The sequence below is a fragment of the Bombyx mori genome, chromosome 10 (assembly GCF_030269925.1).
Source record: "Bombyx mori chromosome 10, ASM3026992v2".
NCBI lineage: Eukaryota > Metazoa > Arthropoda > Insecta > Lepidoptera > Bombycidae > Bombyx > Bombyx mori.
In genome coordinates, this window is record NC_085116.1 from 2,147,837 (window position 1) to 2,173,557 (window position 25,721).

The following is a 25,721-nucleotide window of genomic DNA, read 5'->3' on the forward strand; positions in this document are numbered from 1 at the left end:
TAGGTGGTAGGATAGTGGTTGGATATTGAAAACCAGATCATATTGTATCCTTTACTCTGAGATTCACAATGGATAAAGCTAGTCTTCCTTAAAACTGTTCCAGTGGCAATTAGTATAGATATAATACAATTTCAGCCGCAGCCAATTCAAGCCTCATGTATAGGTGGATTACAAAGACGATATTGTTTCGTATTATATTATTAAAATACTTGTTTGGGTCTTTTGTATATTTGTTAATAGTCATTTTAATCAGATTTATACAAGTACTTATTTTATCTTTTAATATTTATGGTTTTACAACTACTAATCTACAATATAGTTCCTCTTAATTCTTCTGTCAACTGTCAAATTGTTGTCATATTCAAATAACGTTCCTTTATTACAAATACGATATTTGGTGACGCTGATTCCTTAACAGTATGTATCAAGAGCTAAAAAGAAAGCCAACTAGAGGTCTGGCTGCGAAATCTTAATTGTACCGTAAAACTGACCTATTACATGTCATAATTTAAGCAATAAAAATAATTTGGATAATCAATTTTATATCTTGCAACCCCGAACAAAAGATCGTGAGTATACGCCGAAAGGGGAGTGGAAGGAGCGTGACTGACTACAAAAAATGAGTCCTGTTTTCTTGTTCCATTAAAAAGTCCCTAAAAAGTCTTTCTTTTTTTGAAAAAAATATATATGAATGCATTCCTTGAACGAGTTTTCAGAGGTTAATAGTAAATGTTCATAGTATCGATGCGTCTTCTAACAAAATTAATAGTCACATTAAGTCTCATCTTTGTCAATACAGTGTTGTCATAATGATTATGCAGTCATGGGTCCGTGGCAATATGGCTGTCTGAAAATCCCTACGTGTAGATTTAGAAGCACGCGTGTGCTGTTGCGTCAAGTTAAAACATGACAGAGAATAATATTTATATATGGTTAAATTGAAAAATTAACAAAAGGGTCAAGGGTCTGTTATGCACACGGACACAGTAAAAGTCGTGATTGAATATAACGTGCGTCAAGATTTTAATGCAAGAGTAAATTACATAACACGATAATTTAACAATTTTATTTGATCATCACATTGATTGAATAGCGTGAGAAATAAATAATTTCGTTTGAAACTTACAAGACTTGGCACGAACATGAGCAAATTTAGCCCACTGAGTTTCTCGCCGGATCTTCTCAGTGGGTCGCGTTTCCGATCCGGTGGTAGATTCTGCGAAGCACTGCTCTTGTTAGGGCCAGTGTTGGCAGCACTCCGGTTTGAGCCCCGTGAGCTCACCTACTTGTTAGGACGAAGCTGAAATAGCCTCTCAAGGCTATCAGCATAGGTAGAAAAATAAAATAAAAAGGCAAGTTACAAAGTTGTGGATGTTTTGAAGTTTTTTGGCCTTATTTCATGCGGTAGTTGTTGGATTATCGATGGGTCTCGATTACGATTCGGTTGTAGATTCTGCGAAGGATTGCTCTTGCTAAGGGGTAGTGTTAGCAAATTCTTTCATGTTGAGCACGTGAGCTCTCCTACCCGTCTGCGCGTAGCTGGACTAGACCCGTAGGCTACTAACGAATTATAAAAAAAAACATGTGTCAATCCGGGGAACGAACCAGTTTATCTATTTAGCTATGTAAGTCTTACGTTCCTTAAAAGTATTATCATATCATAAGTCCCTCTTTCCTTTAAGTTGACCCCGTAGTTTTTTTTATTGTTTATTGCTTAAATAGGTAGACGAGCTCACAGCCCACCTGGTGTTAAGTAGTTACTAGAGCCCATAGATATCTACAACGTAAATGCGCCACCCACCTTGAGATATCAGTTCTAAGGTCTCATGTATAGTTACAACGGCTGCCCCACCCTTCAAACCGAACGCATTACTGCCTCAAGGCAAAAATAGGCAGGGTGTTGGTACCTACCCGCGCGGACTCACAAGAGGTTCTACCATCAGGAAAAAAGTTCTTGTATTCACTGGTTTTTCCGCAAACCACTCATCTTTAACACATATAACATTTGTATTCATCGATTACATCATAAGCCTCTATTGTAAATATATCTACTCAGTGATTAGGAAGCTCTGTGACTGTTTATCTCCAAATGAGTTTTTTTCCAAATCATCAGTAATCGATTAACTCTGGCCGTATCGATATCAAAGGGCGACAGTGGCCACTCATCACCGTGTCGTAGACTCATTACGTCGCCAATGTAATTTATATCTAAATCAATTGAAATAACTCTTAGTTTAGCTTTGAAACCACAATGACTAAGATGGTGAGACCAGACAATGCGGGCCGTATTCAAACCGCTGTTTTCGCAGCAGCCCGCTACCTCCCTGCTCTAAATTCGACCCCGTTTAACCCATGATCCTTGAGACGGTAATGTGTACAAATGATGATTGATCGCGACGGTTTCCTGCATGGTTTACGATTCAAAATTCCAATGAATATTGAACATTTTACATTGACAGTTACAAATACCCTTTCCGTCAGCTTTTGTCTATACAAATTATGTTTGTGGGTTCCAATTTATTTTATTGTATAACGTGGAAATAATAGATGCCATTATAGTTGGAATTGTAAAAGTTTTCTATGTCCATAATAATGTCATTATGAGGAATTTTGTTTAATTATACACTGAAATAAATTTATCATTTCAATTTACTCGCATATTAGTAATTAACGTGACCCGCAATTATTAAGCTTGGCTTTTTATTTTTCTCAAACACATGACGTCGAATCTCAAAAAAAAAACCTTAAAAATAAGAAACAGACTTGCGGCCTGCGTGTAATCAATATAAAATAAAAACATTCAATGACATGGGAACCTATAAGCGTTGTTTTAAACCGCAAATTCGTCGTTACACGTTTAAAAGCTCTAAGGCTATACGAGACTTCCCTTGGCGACCGCAAGAAAGCACAATTAAAAAAGAACTTTAAAATGTTATTATTTACAGTTCAGGTTCCGTAGTTAGTTCAGTTTGTATTTTACATTGAGTCGAATGTGGATTAATGATGTGCTAGGAAGTCACGGGGCTTGATGGACAAGTCGCTAACGGCCAATCCTGCCGCGTGGATCGGTGGTGTTCATTCTTGTGAACCAGCACCGCAATTACCACCACCGCACCACCAGGTGGATGCTTGAAGAAGCGACATAAGTCATCTAGTGGTTCGACTCCTTACATATCATCTCTCAACACAAACACGATAATGACCTGGTAATTCAAGCCCAAAAATATTTAATTTCGAATATCTGTTTTCAAGTCTTAGCTGTTTCAGTACATTACAGTACAGTAACTATACTGAGATCTTAGAACTTATATCTCAAAGCGGGTGGCGCATTTACATTGTAGATATCTATGGGCCCCAGTAAACACTTAACACCAGGTGGTCTGTGAGCTCGGCCACCCATCAAAGCTATAAAAAAAACAACATTAGAGCGGAATTATTTAACATTACAGAACCCTAAGAATCCGTGGAACATAATCCTTTGAGCCTAGACCCCGTGACCGCAGGTGACGTGACTTTCGCCCGACATCGTATTAAAAGCTCTATTTACGAGCAACAGCAGCGAGAGTAGCCTGTTTAAATTTGGATTAAGTAAGATTTAAAAAAGAGTGACATTATAAGTATATTTATTTTCACTGAACCATTTCAAAATTGTTTTCACACAAGTCAGAGAAATATAGATCGCTTTTTATCATGGATTAAGGAAGTAGTGCGTAGACAAAAAGGTGGCGTGGTGATGAAATGACAATTTTGTCTCTTCAGTGTTTGAGTGTAAGCCATGAGGCTATTTTAAAGTTCTCAGGATTCTAAACTCCTAAAGTCTTTCTGGCTATGCTTTTACAATTCGTGCGGCGGGACTCCGACTGTCGATAGCTTTGTACCCCCACTCCTTTCCCCTAATTCTAGTGGAAGTATCGTTAATCAGCAAGGGTGCATCTTTATATATCTGCTGCAGGATTTGGGCGTACCGGTTTGAATGGCGAGAAATACCCACTGAACACCAGGTAGATTATGAACTCGTTCATCCATTTAACTTAAGCTATCCTAACATCACTTTGCCGTGTATCTAACAACTGAAACTTATTCGTTGGTAACCTAAGCGGCTATACCAACTGCTCACGGAACGGTGGGTGAGCTTACGGGCTTAAAGAATTGCTAACTGGCCCTAGCAAGAGCAGTGCTATGCTGAATCTACCACAGGATCGGAATCGCGATCCAAAGAGAAGATCCCCCGGGAGCTTAGTAGGTCAGTTTCATTTTAAAACAGAGCATGACAGGGTATTTCCTTCGTGGATGCCTTCGTGAAGTCGTCTGTTCATTGTATTGCATCTTCAAAATCCAGTACCATGCTATGTATAATCGTTTTAAACTACAGGGAAAGGCTCTGTCAAATGTCTGCTCTGTCAATTGACAAGCCACAGTCAACAATCAGTCAGACAGTCAAGTGATCTGCATAAACATGAATCACTGTATCACCTTGACCTACAGCGTCGATCTGTCGATACAAACTGCTTATCAAATAGTTGCACAACGGACTGCATCGGTCGTGACCGACCTCTGCCGCGCGTGGGAATACCGCTCGGATAATAAAATATTCGCCAGATTCCTCACTAATGTTTCGATGCTGCGATCTTCACACTTCACGTGCAAATATTTATTTATTGTTTTTATTGGTATTTGAACAAATAATTCAGCACGAGCTTTGTGGGTCGACTCGTAAAAATTTTGCGTTCTTGAAAACACAGTTATGACGTATCCTAAAGTGAGATGGCCTTAGGTCATTGAAACTGAACATCAATATTGATTGACTGATACAGCGGTGTAGTGGTTAGCGCCTCTGACTGCTGGGGCAAGCGTCGTGGGTATCCTCTTAGTTTGGGTAACATAAAGCATTTTTTTTATGGTTCAGCAAGTGAGAATGATAACAGATAAGAGGCTTGGTGTACGTGTTTCTAGTTGGGCCACTATGCCGGTGTTCTAACCTCATAAACAGGAACCATATATCTAAAGCCTGTACGTGTATGCACCACCATTCTGTGTATTTCTACCACGTATTTCGGTTTGAAAGGTGGAACAGCTAATACAATTGAAAAATTGTCTTAAGGTAGGACGGTGGTTTTAATAGTGCGATATTTCCTCCTCGTCCTCCTCGCATCGTTTCCTCACTGTTAAGGGTCGGAGCCATCATGTTTAGACACGACTGCGATTTCTATGCCCCCCGGTAACCACGTAACACCAGCTAGGCGGAGCCTATTCTAGGTGCTCATCCACCTATTTACAAGAATAAACCAAGGTTATTCCACAAACCGGAACCTATAATTGGTTCTCGGTGGAAATTATGGTCAGAATGACCGTGACTATAAGAAACAGTTACCTTACATTCAAAGTCCTCAGCCAATTAAAATTAAATATTAATCCAAAAAAAAAAACCGGAAGAGTTTGGACGACAGTTATCAAGGTCTTAAATTTTCCCCCCATGTAATTATTTAACACGTCCGACCAACAAAAGGGTGGCCTTATGTAATTGGCGGTAATTACAATTGTACGCTATACCGTAATTACAAGTGTAATTAAAATAACAGATCTTTTCTGTATGATCGGTGCGGAACAATCCTTTGTAGGAGGTAGTATTATTATATTTAATTATGAAATAATTATATATTTACGGCGTCCTCATGTTGTGCTGTAACAGTATGCTGACGTAGATTATTTATTTTTAAATATTATTTTTAAACTTTTACTTATAGTAGCTAAATAGCTTAATACTGCTAAGTAATGTGTAAGAATTTAATGACGACGGTTATTATTGACTATATTCAAATGTACTATCCACATGTGGTACTGAATGTTAACTATATTGTGTGTTTCGGAAGTACAGATCGCAAGTCGTCGAAAATGTCAGGTTTGTTGTTTGTCTTCGTAATTGTTTAATTCCTCTGTAATAATTTATCGATTCGTTTCATTCGATTTGATGGGAATGTGGTATTTGAGCGGACGTTCCACACCGCGGTCTAGGCTATTTAACAATCTCTATTTTATATGTGGTTTTCACTGACATCGCCTCGTCGATCAATTGGTTTTGGGTTAGATTTCTAGTCGAAGTCAGGATTGTTGGAAAAGATATTTGGTATTAACGTCAACGTGTACTTATTCTTGATTGCATGCAGCAGAGATGCGAACGTTGCGATGGATGTGTGGAGTTAAAAGAATAGATAGAATACGGAATGAATATGTTAGAGGAAGTCTGAGAGTGGCACCTGTGACAGAGAAGCTGAGAAGTGCACGTTTGGGATGATATAGATATGTAATGAGACGAAATGAAAATGAGGTTGGTAAGAGAGTGTTAACTATGAATGTGGAAGGATATAGAGGAAGAGGTAGACCTAAGAAGAAATGGATGGATTGCGTGAAAGACGATATGGATAAGAGGGGAGTGAGCAAAGAAATGGTATATGATAGAAGAGTATGTAAGGAGAAAACATGTTGCGCCGACCCCAGATGACTGGGAGAAGGGCAGGATAATGATGATGAAATGTGTACTTATTTTTGTCATACGCGAATGTCCGATGCCCATTTTTGTGTGTACCAATTTTGAAACTTTGGTTTAGTTTTTCTATCACTTCTCTAGACGTATTTAAACAGTATTCCGGTTGTTTGCTCGAAGAAAAATCAACTTGTTGCCAATGAGAATTAAATTGATTTTGTTATGTAAGAAACAACCGAGTGTAGCGCCAGCATTAAACAAACAAACAATACGAATGGGACCAATCGACATTGAATATATAACCTTAAAGTATTTCGTTCCACGTAACACGTACACAATCGTTCATTTATTCTCTTTAAATAACGTTATAATGATTGGGCTATAAACCTTCAACGTTTGATCTTGGTGCCGGATTATCGTGTGCGAGTTTATATACACCTTAATTATATACAAGCACTTGATCTGGCTTTGACCTTGGCGTTGTGTTTTTGATGTTCGGACCCGTAAACATTTGTACTAAGAACGCGGCATATTTTTATCTCCTACCTATTCTGGTAGCCAGCTTAACCGAGCGAGTAGGTAAGCTCACGGGGCTCTAACCTGCTTAACCACCTGCGAACGGGAGTTGGTCACTGTAACCAACTGCGGAAGAGATGGGGCTGGACGGAAAACGAAAGCTGTGAATGCGGATGCCCAGAGCAAACTATACGCCACATTGTCATGGAATGCCCACTAACGAAATTCGAAGGCCCAGTGGAAGATCTCAAAAATGTAACAGAAGAAGCTATCGATTATTTCACTAACTGTAAATTTAAATTATAACCACGCAGTGTAAACGAATGCCATACGATAAATAAATAAATAACCTGACAAATTTGCTAACACTAGCCCTAGCAAGAGCAGTGCTTCGCTGAATCTTCCACCGGATCGCGGCGCTGTTTGTACGGCTATCGTATTCGTCAAATAGGATCACGCGACTATTATCCTTAATACTGAATATCTTTCAGTTTTCTTAGCAACGGAACTAAGTATATTTTTCAATTGATTTTCTTCTTATTCTTGTTTAGTGGCTGTCGGCTTTTTTAGTGATTTTTTTCGGCAACCTTTTCTATTTCTTGTAAAGACAAAAAAACATTGTCGTTGATTGGATAAAAGAGAAAATATAAAACGAATCTAAAAGTTAAGTCCATACAATTTATCGGATTTTCTATAAAATTTCTATAAATAGATAGTTGTGCTTAAATAACAGATTTATTTACTACCGCACTCTAAAAGTTTGCCATTTTCTGCCAAGATAATATCAAGCTAACATACTATAATATATACTAAGATTTGAATTCGAAATTCAATAACAATCCAAAACACAAGTAATCCGATAACAGCGCTCCATTATCTTAAACAACCGTTACCTATAAGATGAGATTCCCTTCCTTGAGTTCAGAGATTAGTGAAGGCAGTCCCGCGGGAGGCAATCCCGGCAAATGATCCCGGATCTAATCCCGGGATTACGTACGTCGGCGCCTTTGTGCGGTGCGCACGCGCATCCTAATGGTCGATACGCAATCAGCTGGCAAGAAATGATTAGTCTCACTCACGGAAATGAAAATCTATAACGTTTTTTTTAACAGATAAATAGTCAGTTTCGATGCTCTTTCTGAGTATCGTTGTTTAAAACTAATGGAAATATTCTCCATCTAAACATATAGTAAGACCATAGGCAACGGGACTATAGAAAAACAGAAATCAATTGTTAAACATGAAGAAATGAAGCATAGATAGAAAGGACTACTTTTTACTGGTGGTAGGACATCATGTGAGTCCGCACGGGTAGGTATCACCACCCCGCCTATTTCTGCCGTGAAGCAGTAATGCGTTTCGGTTTAAAGGGTGGGATAGCCGTTGTAACTATACTGAGACCTTAGAACTTATATCTCAAGGTGGATGGCGCATTTACGTTGTGGATGTCTATGGGCTCCAGTAACCACTTAACACCAGGTGGGCTGTGATCTCGTCCACCTATCTAAGCAATAAAAAAAATAAAAAAAAACAATACGTTGAGCGGTTTTAGCAAAAGCTTTACCCTTCCGAACGAGACTCATTAATACAAAGATGTATTTCCAATCGAGCGAGGTACGTACCTCACAACGCGACTCACAGCTAAAATATTCACAAATACACGACACAAAACAATAAGCCTTTCAGTTCATTAGCTATTCAGAATGCATCGTCGTTAACAAAACGGCATAGTTGAATTTCACTGAGACGCGAATGTCTTGTCTTTCGAGACATCTATCTCCATACAGGGTGGTGATGTGTCGAGACGTCGTCTGAAGTTTTTTTCCTGCTTGTTTTAAGACAAACTAGAGACAACATCCGCGGTATGATAAATGAGGATTCCGGTCAAGCGATTATACTCTGTTATCATCTTTGAGCAGTTAATGTTCTCTTTACTGGTGGTAGGACCTCTTGTGAGTCTGCGCGGATAGGTACCACCACCCCGCCTATTTCTGCCGTGAAGCAGTAATGCGTTTCGGTTTGAAGGGTGGGGCAGCCGTTGTAACTATACTGAGATCTTAGAACTTATACCTCAAGGTGGGTGGCTACATTTACGTTGTAGATATCTATGGGCTCCAGTAACCACTTTCAGATGGGCTGTGAGCTCGTCCACCCATTTAAGCAATTTGGTTCCTTTACAAACATAAAGGTCTTACAAGATCGGTATATGGTAAGCAGCGATTGGCTATGCCCCTCGCATTGCTGATGTCTATGAGCGAAGCCACGCACCATCATTTGGGTCGTGTGCCTACAAGATCAACAAAAAACATTAGTGACCCTATACTGTCACTCATCAGCAATGCGGAGATACAGCTGATTCTATATCTATGGCTCAAAAGTCCTTTCAAAGGCTTAGTAAGAAGTTCACGTCGTGACGTTTGCATACCGTGGATTTTCGCAATAACTTCACTTCTGATGCGAAGAAAGAGAGAGAGTGCTTCATCAAAAATTTCGCTGCTCCGACGAAGCGCGTCAAACGTCACCGCCGCTCCGAAAGTGAAAACGTTGTAATGGTTGAAAGCGAACCGCCGCCACATACATACGTACTATCGAATTATTGAGATTGGACAGCGCGAGAACAGTGTATAACCGCGACACGTTTGTTTTAAACTTTAACGTATTCCATGTTATGTAACTAACTGTATAGGGTATACATAATGTGACCATACGTCCCGATCTGGGCGCAACGGCGGATCCAGGGAGGGGTCATGGGGTCATAACCCCCCCCCCCCCCCTGAGCTGGTTCCAGGACTTAGGTGAACCACTAATTGAACATAATGATTTTATTTATATATTTTGTCACTATAAAGATTTTATGTAACTACATACCTTCAATATTTAATTAATTTAATATAATATAATAACTTTGTATGATGGCAAGCGTTTGGGAACGAGCGCATCGAAAATTTGACTATGTGACCCCCTCCTGGCGCCAAAGCTGAATCCGCCCTTGTCTGGGCGGGACTGTCCCGCTTTCGGGCGTTCTGTCCCGCTGTCCCCAGTGAGGCCGACATAGTTCCGCTTTTGCAAACAGACCAAACGACAAATTTATTTTTCATATCAACATAGAGCTGGATGTGTTTAAATGGGAAAATTTAACAAAAAAAGGTACAGACTATTACAGAGTACTAACTATTTTGTGTTTAGTGCTTGTAAAACACTAAATAATTTTATTTATTATATATTATAATACCGCAGATATCCCGTAAAAAATGAATGGTCACGTTAGGTATATAGTCTAGTATATATTTCACGTGTGGCTCGATGAGTCAACATCAAAGAAAACTAAGTACCACAGGTATTGTGAGTCCCTAAGGATAGTCATGCGTTCTGCTTTGAAAGCTGAGACAACCGTAAGATACATAACGTATGTATAATATCTACTTATAAACATAACGTACTATGTTTGATGAAAATACTGAAAAAACATTATTACACAAAACATAATGTATATAAATACATATTTGGTAAGGAAAAATTAAATTAAAATGGGGCTCGTTGTGAAATGTACATTCAGGTCTTTCCAACAACTACATAGTGAAGATCTGGCACGTCTGAGGAAGGGGCTCCACACAAAACACAAAATGATCTTCATAGAAGAAAAAAAAGGAAAAGATAAGCACGTGATTTTGTATAAGATCACTATCACCTAACAGCGAGTTTAACGCAAAAATCATTGCTCGTGGTGTCCTCATTTAAACTGGTCTCATTGCCGTGGCCCGAATGAATTATTCATTTAAAAAACAATCTACCTGCCCGCCGCCGGCGTATTCTGGCGTTGCGTGTACGTACGCACACGTCGCGCACCCTTATTTGGAAGTCGTAAAAATTTCATGCCATAAACATTAACGGATTTACGTTCGGGACCATATTGTATAAACATTTAACGATACCGAAAATGATTTATCGTTATCAAAACATTAATGTTGCACAATGTTTATTATGGCATTGCTGAAGTCCATGGGCGACGGTAACCAATCACCATCAGGTGGGCCGGGCCGTATCCTCGTCTAGGCAATAAATGAGAGAATTTGCTAACACTAGCCCTAGCAAGAGCAGTGCTTCGCTGAATCTACGACCGGATCGGAATCGCGACCCACTGAGAAGATCCGACGAGAAACTCAGTAAGCTGTAATGTTGATGTGAATTCGATAAATTCAACACACCGGGAGTTTTACCAGCATCTTCTCTAGTATTGAAAGCCGCAGACACAAACGACATGAACATCAAATGTCTTTAACACTGACATGACTACGACCGAATGTCAGACGCGGGTCCTGTTATTTTAGGTTTATACTAGACCAATATTGCAATGAAATACCACTGGTTATTATTTTGGAAGCTCATGTTTCGGTCGTATTTTCGAGTTTTTTTTTTTATTGCTTGGTTGGATGGACGTGCTCACAGCCCACCTGGTGTTAAGTGGTTACTGGAGCCCATAGACATCTACAACGTAAAATGCGCCACCCACCTCGAGATATAAGTTCTAAGATCTCAGTATAGTTACAACGGCTACCCCACCCTTCGAACCGAAACGCATTACTGCTTCACGGCGGAAATAGGCGGGGTGGTGGTACCTACCCGCGCGGACTCCCAAGAGGTCCTACCACCAGTGATAAAAATTTAGTTAGAGTTTAATAGTGATTGTGGACGTTTTGTAGTGAGAGTGCTCAAAGCTCGGCAGAACCTATCTTCTTATTTGTCTTCTATAATTGTCTTAACTGAAAGTCTTATTACTGCAGGGCCTAAGCTGTTGGGATTACAATACTTTTTTAAGTGGTACTTTTAATGGACAATAAGAGATGAGGAACTGTCTAGAAGTTTGTCATATGTATTTAAATTAAGAGTGAAATTTCATATAACCGCTTTCTGTTAGAAATAAATGTACCGTATATTAATACAAAAAAAAATACCGCTAAGAATGTGGATAAGGGGTTGAAATATTTTAAGCGAAGTTCCTCTTTAAGTACGTGTCTTTCGGAAAAAAATCTAACGCGAATAAAAGAGTTAGCAATCCTTCAACTGTCGCACACGTGGTCTAGTGAAAAATAAATTCCGACCACCATCAGACACTTCTTACAATATGCGACTTCCCAGTCTATCGTCTACTACTTAATGATCGAACAGTCTAGAACAAACGTAGCCGCAAAGACAATAAATAAATACAAAGTGAAAACTTAGCGCTAAAAGTAAAAGCGCTGATGCGACCGTCGTCGATCGTCGGTAATGATCTACCCACGCGTCCCGATAGGCGAGGCGTGATGTTTGACGATCATTTACATTTCAGAGTTTTCTTTTCTGTTTAGCTGACAAATAATTTTACATTTAAATAATAATCATTTTACTGGTGGTATGACCTATTGTGAGTCCGCACGGGTAGGTACCACTACCCTGCCTATTTCTGCCGTGAAGCAGCGACGCGTTTCGGTTTGAAGGGTTAGGCAGCCGTTGTAACTATACTGAGACCTTAGAACTTATATCTCAAGGTGGGTGGCGCATTTACGTGGTAGATGTCTATGGGCTCCGGTAACCACTTGACACCAGGTGGGCTGTGAGATCGTCCACCCATCTAAGCAATAAAAAAAAAAAAAAAAAAACTAGAAACTACATCGTTTGGCATGTTTTTATTGAAGCAGTATCTACGAGTGTAATACGCAAACAATCCGCGATGCAGTAACGTGTCTAGTCTTTGCCAATGATTCGATTTCAAAGTAATATTCTGCTTGAAGATACAACAACTACTGACTGCTAAGTAAGCTACCTTTTTTCCCCAAAATTAACGCGAGTAACATTAATTTGTTGTCTAAAAATAAATCTTCATAACAGATCGTGCACACTGGCCGAACAAAGCCTCGGATAAAACAATAAATTAAATATATTATAGTTCCACGATCGATACATGCAACACCCCCTCACAATAAAACTGTTCATTTACAAATTAACATTAGAATCTGTAACGATTAAATTTTTTAATTAAATTTTCTAATTAAAAACCACAGACGGAAGCTAAAACAAGCGTAAATCATTCGATCCGGATCGAAAGTAAACAGATTGTTGTCTGTGGTCATAAATATTCATTCGTACGGAATGAAGCGGGTCGGTTTTATTATACACTCTATAATTATTAGATAATCTGTGGCGTAATATGATTTTGGATTTTAATTATGTTTTACATTATTTGTTCTCTCATAGTTTTTTATTTTAATAGCGTTAGATGATTTCCCTGTTCATGTATTAAAAGTTTTCAAATGATGTACATAATGATACCGAATATTCTAAAAATGGTTGAACAACATAATACTAAAAGTCTTAATTGCGTTTTCTGTACAATATTAAGCAAACAACATTTGTAGCCGTTCCACAAAATATTATTTTATACAGTATTATTGAATCAAGTAAAACTGAACTCATCTTTTTTCTCAAAGACAGTTCAGAGACACTTCAGAGTTCAGTTAATCTATATAGATTTTTATTATACAAGAAAAATATTTTTTTTAAAAACTAAAAAGTTTCAAAGGTTTTATATAAAAATTACAAAAAATGGCTATTCTTTACATGTAAATAACTTTAATCTGATTGCTATGTGGTACCTGAAGCCTATAGGCTTCAGGCTTCAGGTTGTTTATAAAGAAAACAACGTAGATATAGCCATCTCCCTTACTCTACCTCGAGGTATTAATTGGTTAGTATAACGACTACACCTCTCATCAAATCGAAATGAAGGCTTGTTTTGCGCTAGAAACAGGCGCAGCATAGTGCATACAACCAGTAACGCCACATTCGTGAATTTCCACCAATACTTAACAATGGCTAAGTATTGCTACTACTATTGTACGTTTTTTTTTTTTTTATAGCCCATGTAGGCAGAAGAGCATACGGCCCACCTGATGGTGAGTGGTTACCGTCGCCCATGGACTTCAGCAATGCCAGGGTCAGAGCCAAGCCGCTGCCTACGTTTACTTCTGAAGGGCCGCTAAATAGGCATATTATAAAAGTCACAATTAATATATAATACAAGATTAGAACGAGAACTATCTTCTAAGTAACAGAGTTTTTTCCATTATTTTTTATTTATTCAATAGTGTAATATCGAGTACCTGCTCGTGTTACATATACTGGTTAGGATATTAAAATGAATTTATAAAATGATTGCATTGTCATCGGTCTTGATGCGTATGTATATTTTCAAGTCTTTAAACCCATAGGCACAGCCCACTAAGTTTCTCGCCGGATCTTCTCAGTGGGTCGCGATCTAATGTTCGATTGTTATTTTTTTTATCTTTTTATATATTGCAATGTAAATGGTATGTGCAATCAGCAGGCCCTGATACTGCGAAGCACTGCTCTTACTAGGACTAATAGTGTTAGCAAATTCTCTGAGGTTGAGCCAGTGAGCTTACCTACCCGTCGCGAGACTGGAATAGCCTCTTAGGCTTCCAGCGAGTAAAGCTAGCCTGTAGTAGCTCACGGAAATAGGATTAAAAAAAAAACATGTGGCACTCGGGAACTGCCGCGGTAAAGCTATTGCAGAGCATCATCAACTTATACAATTATAATTAGACAATGATAATTTAATATTAAAACAATAATAAAACAAGACCACGCTATATTAAACATTAATAAAAGCAAAACATTAACTGTCCCCTTCACACTCATAAGCCCGCGCGAGAGAGATATGGGCAGACTTTTCATGATGACTTCACGCCACGCGCTTATTCACAAACACTACACAAGCGCAACGTGTGAATGTGTTGAACGCGAGCTACATGGTAGACGGAGTGAGGGGTGTTAGGTTTTTTTGTTACGGAATTTCATGATTCGGTCGCCGCGCTCAAGGCCCGCGATAAAAGCTATGCAATAGCTTAAAAATTGACGTTTCGCAGTCGCTTAAAATGACGTTCAAAGATCCCGTAACATACAAACAAACATACATACATACATACCAAGCTAATAATAGCGTATTAAAAGACGTATTTCAAAGATGATGCCAATCAAAAAACAAACAGCCTTTCCTTTAGTAAAAGTTACCTGAAACAAAAAAAAAGTACTCTTACAACACATGTATAATGTAAATACACGTTCATTATATTAATTGACTTTCTACTAATTTTGTGTACGATCCATTATGTGTAGCGAAAAATTGCCGTACGTAATTATTTCGACAAGATTACGGAGACAAAAGAATTGGTTTTTACTATTTTATTTCGTGAAAGGAAACATAAATAAACCTCTTTGCACACATGTTAACGACATAAAATATTTTAAAGAGATTAATAGACTTTCTTTTTTTATTGCTTAGATGGGGGGACGAGCTCACGGCCTACCTGGTGTTAAGTGGTTACTGGAGCCCATAGACATCTACAACGTAAATGCGCCACCCAGTTCAAAGTTCTCAAAGCAGCAACATACTTGTCGGCTGTCAATAATGGGTTAAGTTAGTAATGGAGACGCAACCGACCAGGGACATCAGTAGCGTGCGTCACGCGAACCGATCAAATTACGTTTTATTATTATTTATTGCATTTCTAAGACTATACAAATTTAATACGTCTTGTGAAACGGAATATTTTTTTATGAATTCTGAGATTGAATTGAATATGAATAAGCTTTTATTTTTATACAAGTAACTACGAGTATTATCCGCGAGTTCGCCCGCGTGGTGGAGAAAACTGTTATGGTACTTTCCCGTGAGGATGAAATGTTTTTTCTAACTATACTATATTTTAACTGTACTGAGACCTTAGAACTTATATCTCAAGGTTGGTGGCGCATTTACGTTGTAGATGTCTATGGGCTCCAGTAACCACTTAACACCAGGTGGGCTGTGAGCTCGTCCACCTATCTAAGAAAAAAAATAAGAACAAGGTCATCAAGAATAGAAATACTTTGTGAAGGTTATTCCGAATTTTTATCAAACAAGTAATCCTTGATTTAAGACGGCTGTAATTTCCTTGTCCTACGGCTTATAGATCATACGGACAGTATGTTAAAATTTAAGGATTCAGTTATACCAATATTTTAGGATTAAAGAGTGTGATAAACATATGATTCATTTACCTAGAAATGAAGATTTAGATTATTTTCAAATAAAATATTATTTAAAAACTTCAATGTCAGTAGAATCTTGCGAAACATCCGTCTACGGAGCTGTTATATTCTACGGCTTGTATGATCAATTTGACCAGAAGAATGGGTTGTACAGGATACCGAAATCAGATAGAATATTCTAGAAGAAGTAAATAAATTAACGACCAACTAAACTAACAAATGTAGGTATTTAGAAAGGTTTTCAAACGATTGACACATTTTGAGGGTTTAATCTGTTTCATAGAAGATTTAGAATGAACGTTTACGAATTCAAAAAGGGATGATAAGTAATATAGATATATTAAAGATGTAGATGATCCCTTAAGATAAAATATTTTTTTCGAGCCACATCCTGTGACAATGAGAACCACTTTTGGACAAAGTGACTCATACATACAGTGTATGTGTATGTATGAGTCACTTTGTCCAACCATAAAGTGATACATAAAAAACATACAAATAACATAGAATAATACAGAATGATGGAAACCTTACGAAGCAAGAAAAACGAAACTATTCGAAACGAAAAGTGATCCGAGATGATTGGAGCGTGTTATGGAGTGAATGCTGGTGGAACAACAATTTACGACCATTTTTGGTATTTTGCTTATATGCGATTCGGATTGACGGCAAACTGTATTTTTTTTCCTACCTAGACTGATAGCCTTGAGAGGCCATTTCAGCGTAACCCTAACAAGTAGGTTAGCTTACGGGGCTCGAACCTGACGACGTTGCTAACGCTAACCCTAGCAAGAGCAGTGCTTCGCAGAATCTACCACCGCATCTGAAACGCGATCTACTAATCTCACTAAGAATCTCAGTGGGCTGTGTCTGTGTGTTAATTTACTCGCCGAGCCCTTCTTCGCAAGCGACGGGTTCAATGAGAAACAAACTGTCAATAGACGTGTATTTATTTCAAAGCAAATTTACTATTTTACCAAGAACACCAGCTGGTAACAATTCTTAAGTCTATTTACTTCATTCGTTATTATTTTAATTTTTTTCATCTAGAGTCACCGCGACGCTAGTATACAATCAAGTAAGTAACACTGACCCAGACACGACATGCTGTTGAATTTCTAATGAGAATACAAACAAAGCAGAAATTTGAATAACTACACGCATCTGCCACATGCATCCGAAGAAGTAGGTCGACCGTGATGAAAAATACGTGATCAACGCGACATTGGATAGGGGGAATTCAATTGCCATGATAATGGTATTACACGTTTTACGTAACTGTTTCAAGATGTAATATAAATAATACATGTCCTGCTATCTACTGTGAGGTATTTATTTTATTGTATTCTGCATAACTTATCCTATTAACAGGCTGTTTTCTTCAAGCAAGATATTAAAATCATTGCTGTATGGGGAATATTTTGTTACACTTACTCAACATGCATCTCAGTCAAATGGGGAATTGTCAAGCAAATATTTTACTAAAGCGACAACAGATGGGATCTTACATATTTTTTTCCCTACCTAATAGTTGGTAGCCTAAGGGGGAATTCCCGTATCACGCAGACCTGTAGGTGAGCTCACGGGCACACCCCGAGAGTATTGCTGACACTAGCAAGAATAGTGCTTCGTTGAATCTACGACCGGATCGAAATCGCATCCCACCGAGATCTGGCGAGAAACTCAGTGGGCGGATTTTACAATTTGGTACAATAAATAGACTTTGGTCTTTGAATGTTTAAGTTCAAGACAACATTCCATTGACACGAGAACCACATTTTTTTATGAACGCTCGATTTTACTATCCAATATATTATAAATGTAGGGTTATCTCATATTATTTAAAAGAAAATTCTCCTTTGATGGGGTCCCTTTTTTATTACTGTCCATTAGCATTACAGAAGGGCTCACGGCTCACCTAAAGTTAAGCAGGAGCTCAGAGACATCGTGAATATCGCCATCACCTTGAGATATGAGTCTTCATTATCTACTACAACTGCTGAAGCACACATGAAACCGCAATGCATCGCTGCTTTGCGACGGGAATAGGCAAGGTAGTGGTACCTAATCCCGCAAGCTAACAAAACGCCTTACCACCTAACCGTCATTTGTTACAATTATTTATTTATAGGGAAGATTCACGTTTCGAACTAATGAGACAAACTTATTTTAGATAAGACTTTAATACATTTATTGTCAATTTATTTAGCAAATGAACTACCTAATCCTTAAAAAAAAACTTTGTCTAAAACTTACCTACTCTCCACAAACTTAGTAAATTAAAAAAAGAATAAACGTTAAATTGTTTAAAAATACCACAAACTAAAACTATCATCTAAAAATAAAAGTGGTTTTTCAATGTTTCTTTTTCGCCTTCCTTTTGCTCTTCTTTCGTATTGGTTCAGGTGGAGGCGTAACGGGCAATTTTCTCTCAGGCCATTTCCTTTTAATGTAATCTGCGACAAGCTTTAGATCGATTACTTTAGCTTTAGTTGTCCGTGGTCCTGCGAACGCATCTGTCATTTCTTCAATTAAATCTGGATCCAGAGGAACACCGGACCTTCGAAGAGTTTTCGCAAAGTCCTTTATACTCATAATCTTGTTACCTGTTTTTAGTAGCTTCAATAATACTAAAGCAATGTCTATAGGTTGTTTCTTTGGATTCAGGCACAGAAAATCAGCTCTGTTTAACACCACATCACGAGGATCAGGTCCAGTAGGCTTGTTGCCATTAGTTAATCCTCCGTGGGTTATGATTGTATCCCTACGAAATTCAAGTTCTCTGATTTCTTTAAGAGCCTCCAAAAATTCGCACCCCACTAAAACGTTGTCTAACAAAAGTGTATTTAGTTTCACTTCAGGTAACTTCAACTTATTAAGGATGGATAAGGCATCAGTTGGTGTCATAGGATTGTACGAGAGATTCAGAACGAGATTCTGGGGTTTTTCTATATTCTTCAGCAGGTTGGATATAGCATCACCGGTTAATCTATTGTTGCTTAAGTTCAAATTTTGCAAATTAGGAGCTTTCATTAATATTTTTATAGCATTACCGATCCTGGCTCCGGCTAAAGAATTCCAAGATAAATCTAATGTCTGCAAAAATTCATTTTGAGCAAGTTTAGTTAATAAAACGTATACCTCTGCAGGCGAGTACAGATTATTCCAAGACAGATCTAGTAAAACAAGTTTGTTGTGCCTATTGAAAGCTTCAGTTAATATATTGGCTGCATTAGCACTGAGATCATTATAACTAAGATATAAATTTTCGACGTCCATACCGCGAACTATACCTCTTGCTACTAATTGTATCCCAGTATCACCCAGCTGATTTTTATTAAGATTCAATACTTTCAAAGATCTATTTACGATGAGGCCGGGAAGTAATCTTCGAAGACCTTCAACACCAATGCGACATCCGCAAAGATTCAATTCTCGTAAACACGAATTCGTAGTAAGCATCTCACCAAGGTGGTAACAAGCGTCGTTATTCAAGAAATTATCGGTTAAATTTAAAACTTTGACAAAATTATTAAATTTCATTGCAATGCCCATGCATCGGACACTGTTTGGATTTACACCGTAATACCTCAAATCTATCACATCGTTCAGTAGTCCTTTATGGAACATTCTAACTGGGCACTGTCCCATTTCTTTGCACAGCTCAAGATATAATACCTGACCATCGTCAGGGTATATTATAGGAGGTTCTGGTTGTAGCAAAGCTTTTTCAATACCAGGATCGATGACTCCAGGGTAGTTAAAATATGGGTGTCTTAGAACTGAGCTGTCAGAAACAGTAATGTATTTAGTGCATATTTCTCCACTTCCTGGTGCATAAAGACCCTCTTGAAACAAGGCTTTCTTCACATTAGTTTCATTGACTTCCAGTTGACACGAAGACCATTCCTCCATCGGAGGCTCCTCAGAACTTTGTTCGTCGATTGCCTTGAAAATCATTCTTGTGGGCGGTGGCTCTCGTATTAACATTTCGGACGACATTTTGAAAATAAAACTAATTAAAAATTAAAACAATACTTAACAAAAAAACTTTGTACAAAAATCACAAGACTTAAGATGTCCGAGAGATGACAGTAAAGAAATTTCAAAGTATTACCAGCGTGTCAACATTTGCGTGCGGTGTAAAAAGTTTTACTTTCAGATAATTTACACACAAGCAAACATAATCATGAATTATTTTGTTTCTTTTTTTTTTAATAATCATATCCAGAGCATAATTGTTTTATTTACTACCTGGTATAGCTTGAGATGTTGATAGTATAATGCCAGATATTTAGAATACCGCTTAACAAATTGATTTAAAACGGCCTTTATCTTGTACTTTAGCTGTAAGGTATACATTTAATGTATTAGGTGCTGTTCACCGTGTAGATAATTTCATTGGCGTCTTTTTTTATTCGCAAACTTTTCCGTTTTTATGTAGGACAGTATCTCATTTTTCCTTATTTACCCAATAAATCTTATTAGATATTGATAAATGAGTGTAAATATACATAATATTATATTAGGAACTTTTGTTGAGAGTGCTACAAACTGTTTTTATTTTAACATAGTAGTATTATTATGTTAACAGAGTAGCAGTTGTTGCTTCTCAATATAAGCAAACGAATTTTGCGTTATCTATTGATGATTTACAAAATACTGAGAAGAAATAGCCGTATGTAATATATCCACTCTCGAACCTACGACTTTTGGATCAAAAAGCCGACACGAGAATATTGTTATCACAAATATATTGAACTAGCTACACTAGTCAAAACAAATTATTTACTTTATGCTTTTGATTACAGATTCAGAAAATAGAAAGCGAATTATAAACTAGAAATATAAAAATAGTTAATATGACAATTAGTGTTATATTCGGAGAGTGGAATGTTGAAATATTTGTCATGGATCTCGTCGAGAGGAGCAAGTGAAAGTGCACCTGAGGGCAGCGAGATCTCAAGGCCACAATCAGGTGTAACAGAATATTGTTAGAATGCCTAGGAAAGCGGAAAGTCAAGCATATAGAGGTTTTATTGTTTTAAATCGCACTCTGCTGTTTTCATAATATATGCGTTGCAACGTTATTCAAGATAGTCGATATTTTGATTTGGTTTCTTTAAATAGGTAGTATTGACATAGATATATTGTGTAAATATTTTTATTTTTCGTTTTTTTTAATTTAACATAAATCAATTCATACAGTAGAACAAATCTTCCAATGCGCTTGAAGGAGGCACAGTAACCAAGGTACTGGCTGCGTTACCTCGTTGGAAAGCCAGACTCTATGCAAAGTACCAACCAGCCTTAGCATATTGTGTAAATACTACTTAGGTATCATATAGATTTGAGTTTACTAAATAACGACAGCTGTCAGCTAAAGTCTAATGTCTTAAAAAAAAAATCCTCCACAAGGCATAAGCATCCAAATCGATAATTATGGTAGGTCAGAAACATGAAAGCATTTAAAAGTTTGGTTCATCAGTTTTTTTTTATTTTATTGCCGTATAGGCAGTCGAGCATACGGCCCACCTGATGGTGAGTGGTTACCGTCGCTCATGGACGTCAGCAATGCCGGGGGCAGAGCCAAGCCGCTGCCTACCGTTTAATACTGTCCACAAGCCTCGTTTGAAGAAGGACATGTCAAGGACAAAATCACAATAGTTTTTCAACCGTCCACGACGAACACCTACCTCCTTTTAAACAGGTAAACATTAATAAAAATCTCGGTCGTATTATTTAGGTCATTGCCATTAATAAAGCCATAAAGAATGAAAAGTTATGTGTGTCGTTAATTTACGACAAAATTGTTATGGCCCGACAAAAGCAAGTGGATCGGCTCAAACTAGTTTATATACTATTAACATACATTGTTGTATTCGATATTCTTAACTACTGGGGGCATTGTATATATATATATACATACACACTATGTACGCCTTTTACACTCTTAGTTGTATTTTATCGATATAATAAAGTTTTTGTTAATTCCGAAAAAAATCTTGATTAATTAATATTCTATTGCAGATAGATTAGACGCCAAGTTCGTGAATCAGGTAGTGTTTATAGTCTGGCCAGCGAATCATGGCACAACTAAATAGCGGCAATCTAAAATATCTTCAGTTAGCAACATTAAAGATAACATAACACGATTTGATACATTTGTGTTTTTCTATGGCATAGTCACATTAATATAAAAATACAAAACTACCCTTTCATGCTATATTTAATGTTGTCAGTTGTAGATATTTTGAATTGCCGCCATTGTAAGTAGTTGTGTCACGATTCGATGGCCATACTCTAGTTGTTATACGAACCTGGAGACATGTGGATACCTCAATTTCATTGGAACCACGATTACCCTAAATATCATATAATCAATATTAATATTTAGAAATAAAATTCAAATTTATAAACGTGTATTGAAATGGTTCTTAACGATTAGAAATGTTTTTATTGCTTAGATGGGTGGAAGAGCTCACAGTTCGCCTAATGTTAAGTGGTCACCGGAATCCATAGACTTCGACGACGTATATACCGCAGTCCACCTTGATACTAGAGTTCCACGTCTCAGCGCATTACCTACTGCTTGTCGGCACAAATAGGCAGGGTAATATATATGTAAGATTGGAAGAACACAAGGGTTTCAAGGTAGCGACGAACAAAAAAACAGAGCTAAAGATAATAGCTTATCGACAACTAGAAATGAACGAATTCCAATGAAAGTAGATTTTCAAGAGCACATAAAATTTGAAGAATGAGAATACAGCTTTCAACAACTTTCGCTAAGCACAGATATAGCGAATATCTTCATCTGATACTACTAACAATTGTCACGCTTCTTCTAAGGGCAAATATTTAAGAGGTGCTTTTACAAAATAAACTTTAACTTTCATAGTTTTAAGGTTGCGAATCGAATGGGTACGGGTAGCAGTATTACTTTCTTCGTAATCTGATAATTGGACAGTAAGTGTGTGAAGTATTCGAGATGTCTGTCACACAGGATAAATTGATCTTAAAGAATTTTATGGAGATGATTTTCAAACGTGCGCGTGATTCTACTGGATTGTAGAATTAACAATTAACTACTATATTGTAATTTAGAATTAAAAGTGTGCTCTGTATTAGAATTGAAACATTGGATGTCAATATCAAACATAATTTTTTTTACTGTCTATATTTTGTAAACTTATGCAGTCTTTAACAACATCAATACACTGAAAATCGACTATAAACTGTTATCATTGACACACTTCTTAACGTATACATTTCACGAGAACAGAGACGTTTAGAAATTCGATTTGAACTCGATCCTCGAGAGAGCATCGCAAGGTATAAAGTTTTTCTTTTTTTTTTATTGCATAGATAAGTGGACGAGCTCACAGCCCACCTGGTGTTAAGTGGTTATTGGAGCCCATACACATCTACAACGTAAATGCGCCACCCACCTTGAGAAATATCAGTTCTAAGGTCTCAGTATAGTTACTCTTTAACTGTACTGTAACTGTAGTAAATGTTTAATTACGAAAATATTTTATGAATTTTTCAAATCTACATGTTTCAACAGAAACGAACAGATTTAAAAGTCGACCGTAGCAGCACTTACATTTTCTAGACTAACCATTAAAACTTAACGCAAATAAAATTTCTCTGTTAAATCACAAGAGCACTGTGGTCTTGTACCGATAAGGCGTCGTACTTAACCCTTAAACCTCAAGATGGCCTTAATTGGCGTCAACATATTATTCCTCCGGTGTTTTTATTCATAAATTCTTTCGATTGCTTCTTGCGGATTCCATTTGCGGATTGTTTTTGCGGAGTCGCTCGCTTGTGTGCAGTAAAAGTGAGCAATTAACATTATTTCGTATTTGACCATTGTCTTGCGTATCTGTTGGAGTACCAGCGCGCAGTTTTGACCTCCGAATCCGGTGAGTTTGTCCGCTTTATATGGTGTGACGAGTGCCTTTTAGTTTTTCATATTGCAAATCAATGTTTTAGTATTGCAACAAGTCATCGGAATGAATAATTCAACGAAGTTTTGAAGTGGCGTGCGCAGAAGGAATTTCCATTATTTCTGGGCAATCATTGCTTTTGTTTCCAATAAAATCAAGTTCGATAGTTATTAATTAATTATATAATATATATGTATAATTCTACTGCACGTGTGTAAGGTCACTGCAATCCTCCTAGACGGCTGGATCGACTTGAATGATTTTTTGTGTATGCAGGACAACGTCTGTCGGGTCTGTTAGTTAATTATAATTATGCATATAAGGTTTCTATGTCATTCCCTGTTATTGTTAAAATACACGGTCATAATAATAAACCGATTCTTGTAGCTTTATGCGAGAAATAAAATTAAAACCTGTAATATTCTATAGGTTACACGACAAAAAAGGAGGATGTTCTCAATTCGACTGTATATTTTTTTTATGTTTGTTACCTCATAACTTTTGACTGGATGAATCGATTTCGATGATTATTTTTTTATTAGAAAGCTGACGCTTCCCGTGTGGTCCCATTTCAATTTAGCCCAGTTCTGATAATGGTATCCATGAGAAAACCATACAAGTCTTAAGTTTGCATTAAGTACATGAGCGACAAATAGATGAATAACTCAATAACTCAATATCACGCCAACCGATTTCGATGATAATTGTTTTTAATGTGTATTAATTTGTTTTGGAATATCTTTTTTTTTGTATTTGAAGTCGGTTTTTGTTAAAGCATGTCTATTTACAATTATGATCTCCATGTTTATTTTGTTTGTCAGTCCTAATCTTCGACTTCGACGTAATCTTCTTCGGAAGGTTTTCTTTGCCGTTCGAAGAAACAAATTGAACCTTTAATATTTGCTCAAGCATTTCGCACCTACAAACGGTATGAATGAATGAATCAGCACGCTTTCTTTAAACATCGGCTTTCATTACCGACTGCAGTTTATCTAAACACAGTAAATTTTAAAGTGAAAACAATGCACCGCCTTTCTATTTCTCTAAATCAAACACGCTAGGGTTGCGGACGTTCAAATAATTCCCGTTTGACTCACTAACCATATGAATTCCATTTAGGAGTTGTTATTTGTTGCTTTTCTATTAGTTTTACTTATTGTTTTGAGTAAATAAACAAACAGAATATTATGATAAAATCATTAAATACATATCGACGCTTGAAAGGCAAACGTGACTAAGCGACAATAACTGCTTTGTACATAAATAATTCATAGGCAATAACTATATTCGATGCGCAAAAAAAATATATTTCTAGGTCTATTAAAATCATTTCAATCCTACAGCTAGATTCGTTAAAATAGATTTTTTTTCAGGTATTTCAACTTTAAATTAATCTACTGTAAAGTTCACGCATTGTCGCTTAGTCACGTTTGCCTTACAAGCGTCGATATGTTCCAATGAATCTTATTATGAAACAAAATATTATATTGGCACAACAACAGTGAGTGAATGTAATAACAATAATACAATAAAAACTCTATTAATTTATATCTTACCGTTTTAAGCTATCCAGCGATATACAGACTTACTATACGACATTTTTAAAGAATCAACAAGTATTTTAAATACATTGTAACTCGAACGCAAAATATTTAGAAATTAAAACATATTCGTTTTGTTGA

General features: G+C 37.2%; 2 protein-coding genes across 5 annotated transcripts in view; both read right to left on the reverse strand.

Moving 5' to 3' along the window:
* LOC101735394 (protein outspread) overlaps positions 1-25,721 on the reverse strand; it is a 318,072-nt gene that overhangs the window by 109,282 nt on the left and 183,069 nt on the right. The gene's annotated exons all lie outside the window — the stretch shown is intronic.
* Positions 18,249-20,189, reverse strand: LOC101739042 (leucine-rich repeat-containing protein 74B). Its single transcript, XM_004930293.4, has one exon. The coding sequence runs from the start codon at positions 20,084-20,086 to the stop codon at positions 18,440-18,442; it is 1,647 nt and encodes a 548-aa protein (XP_004930350.1). The 5' UTR covers positions 20,087-20,189; the 3' UTR covers positions 18,249-18,439.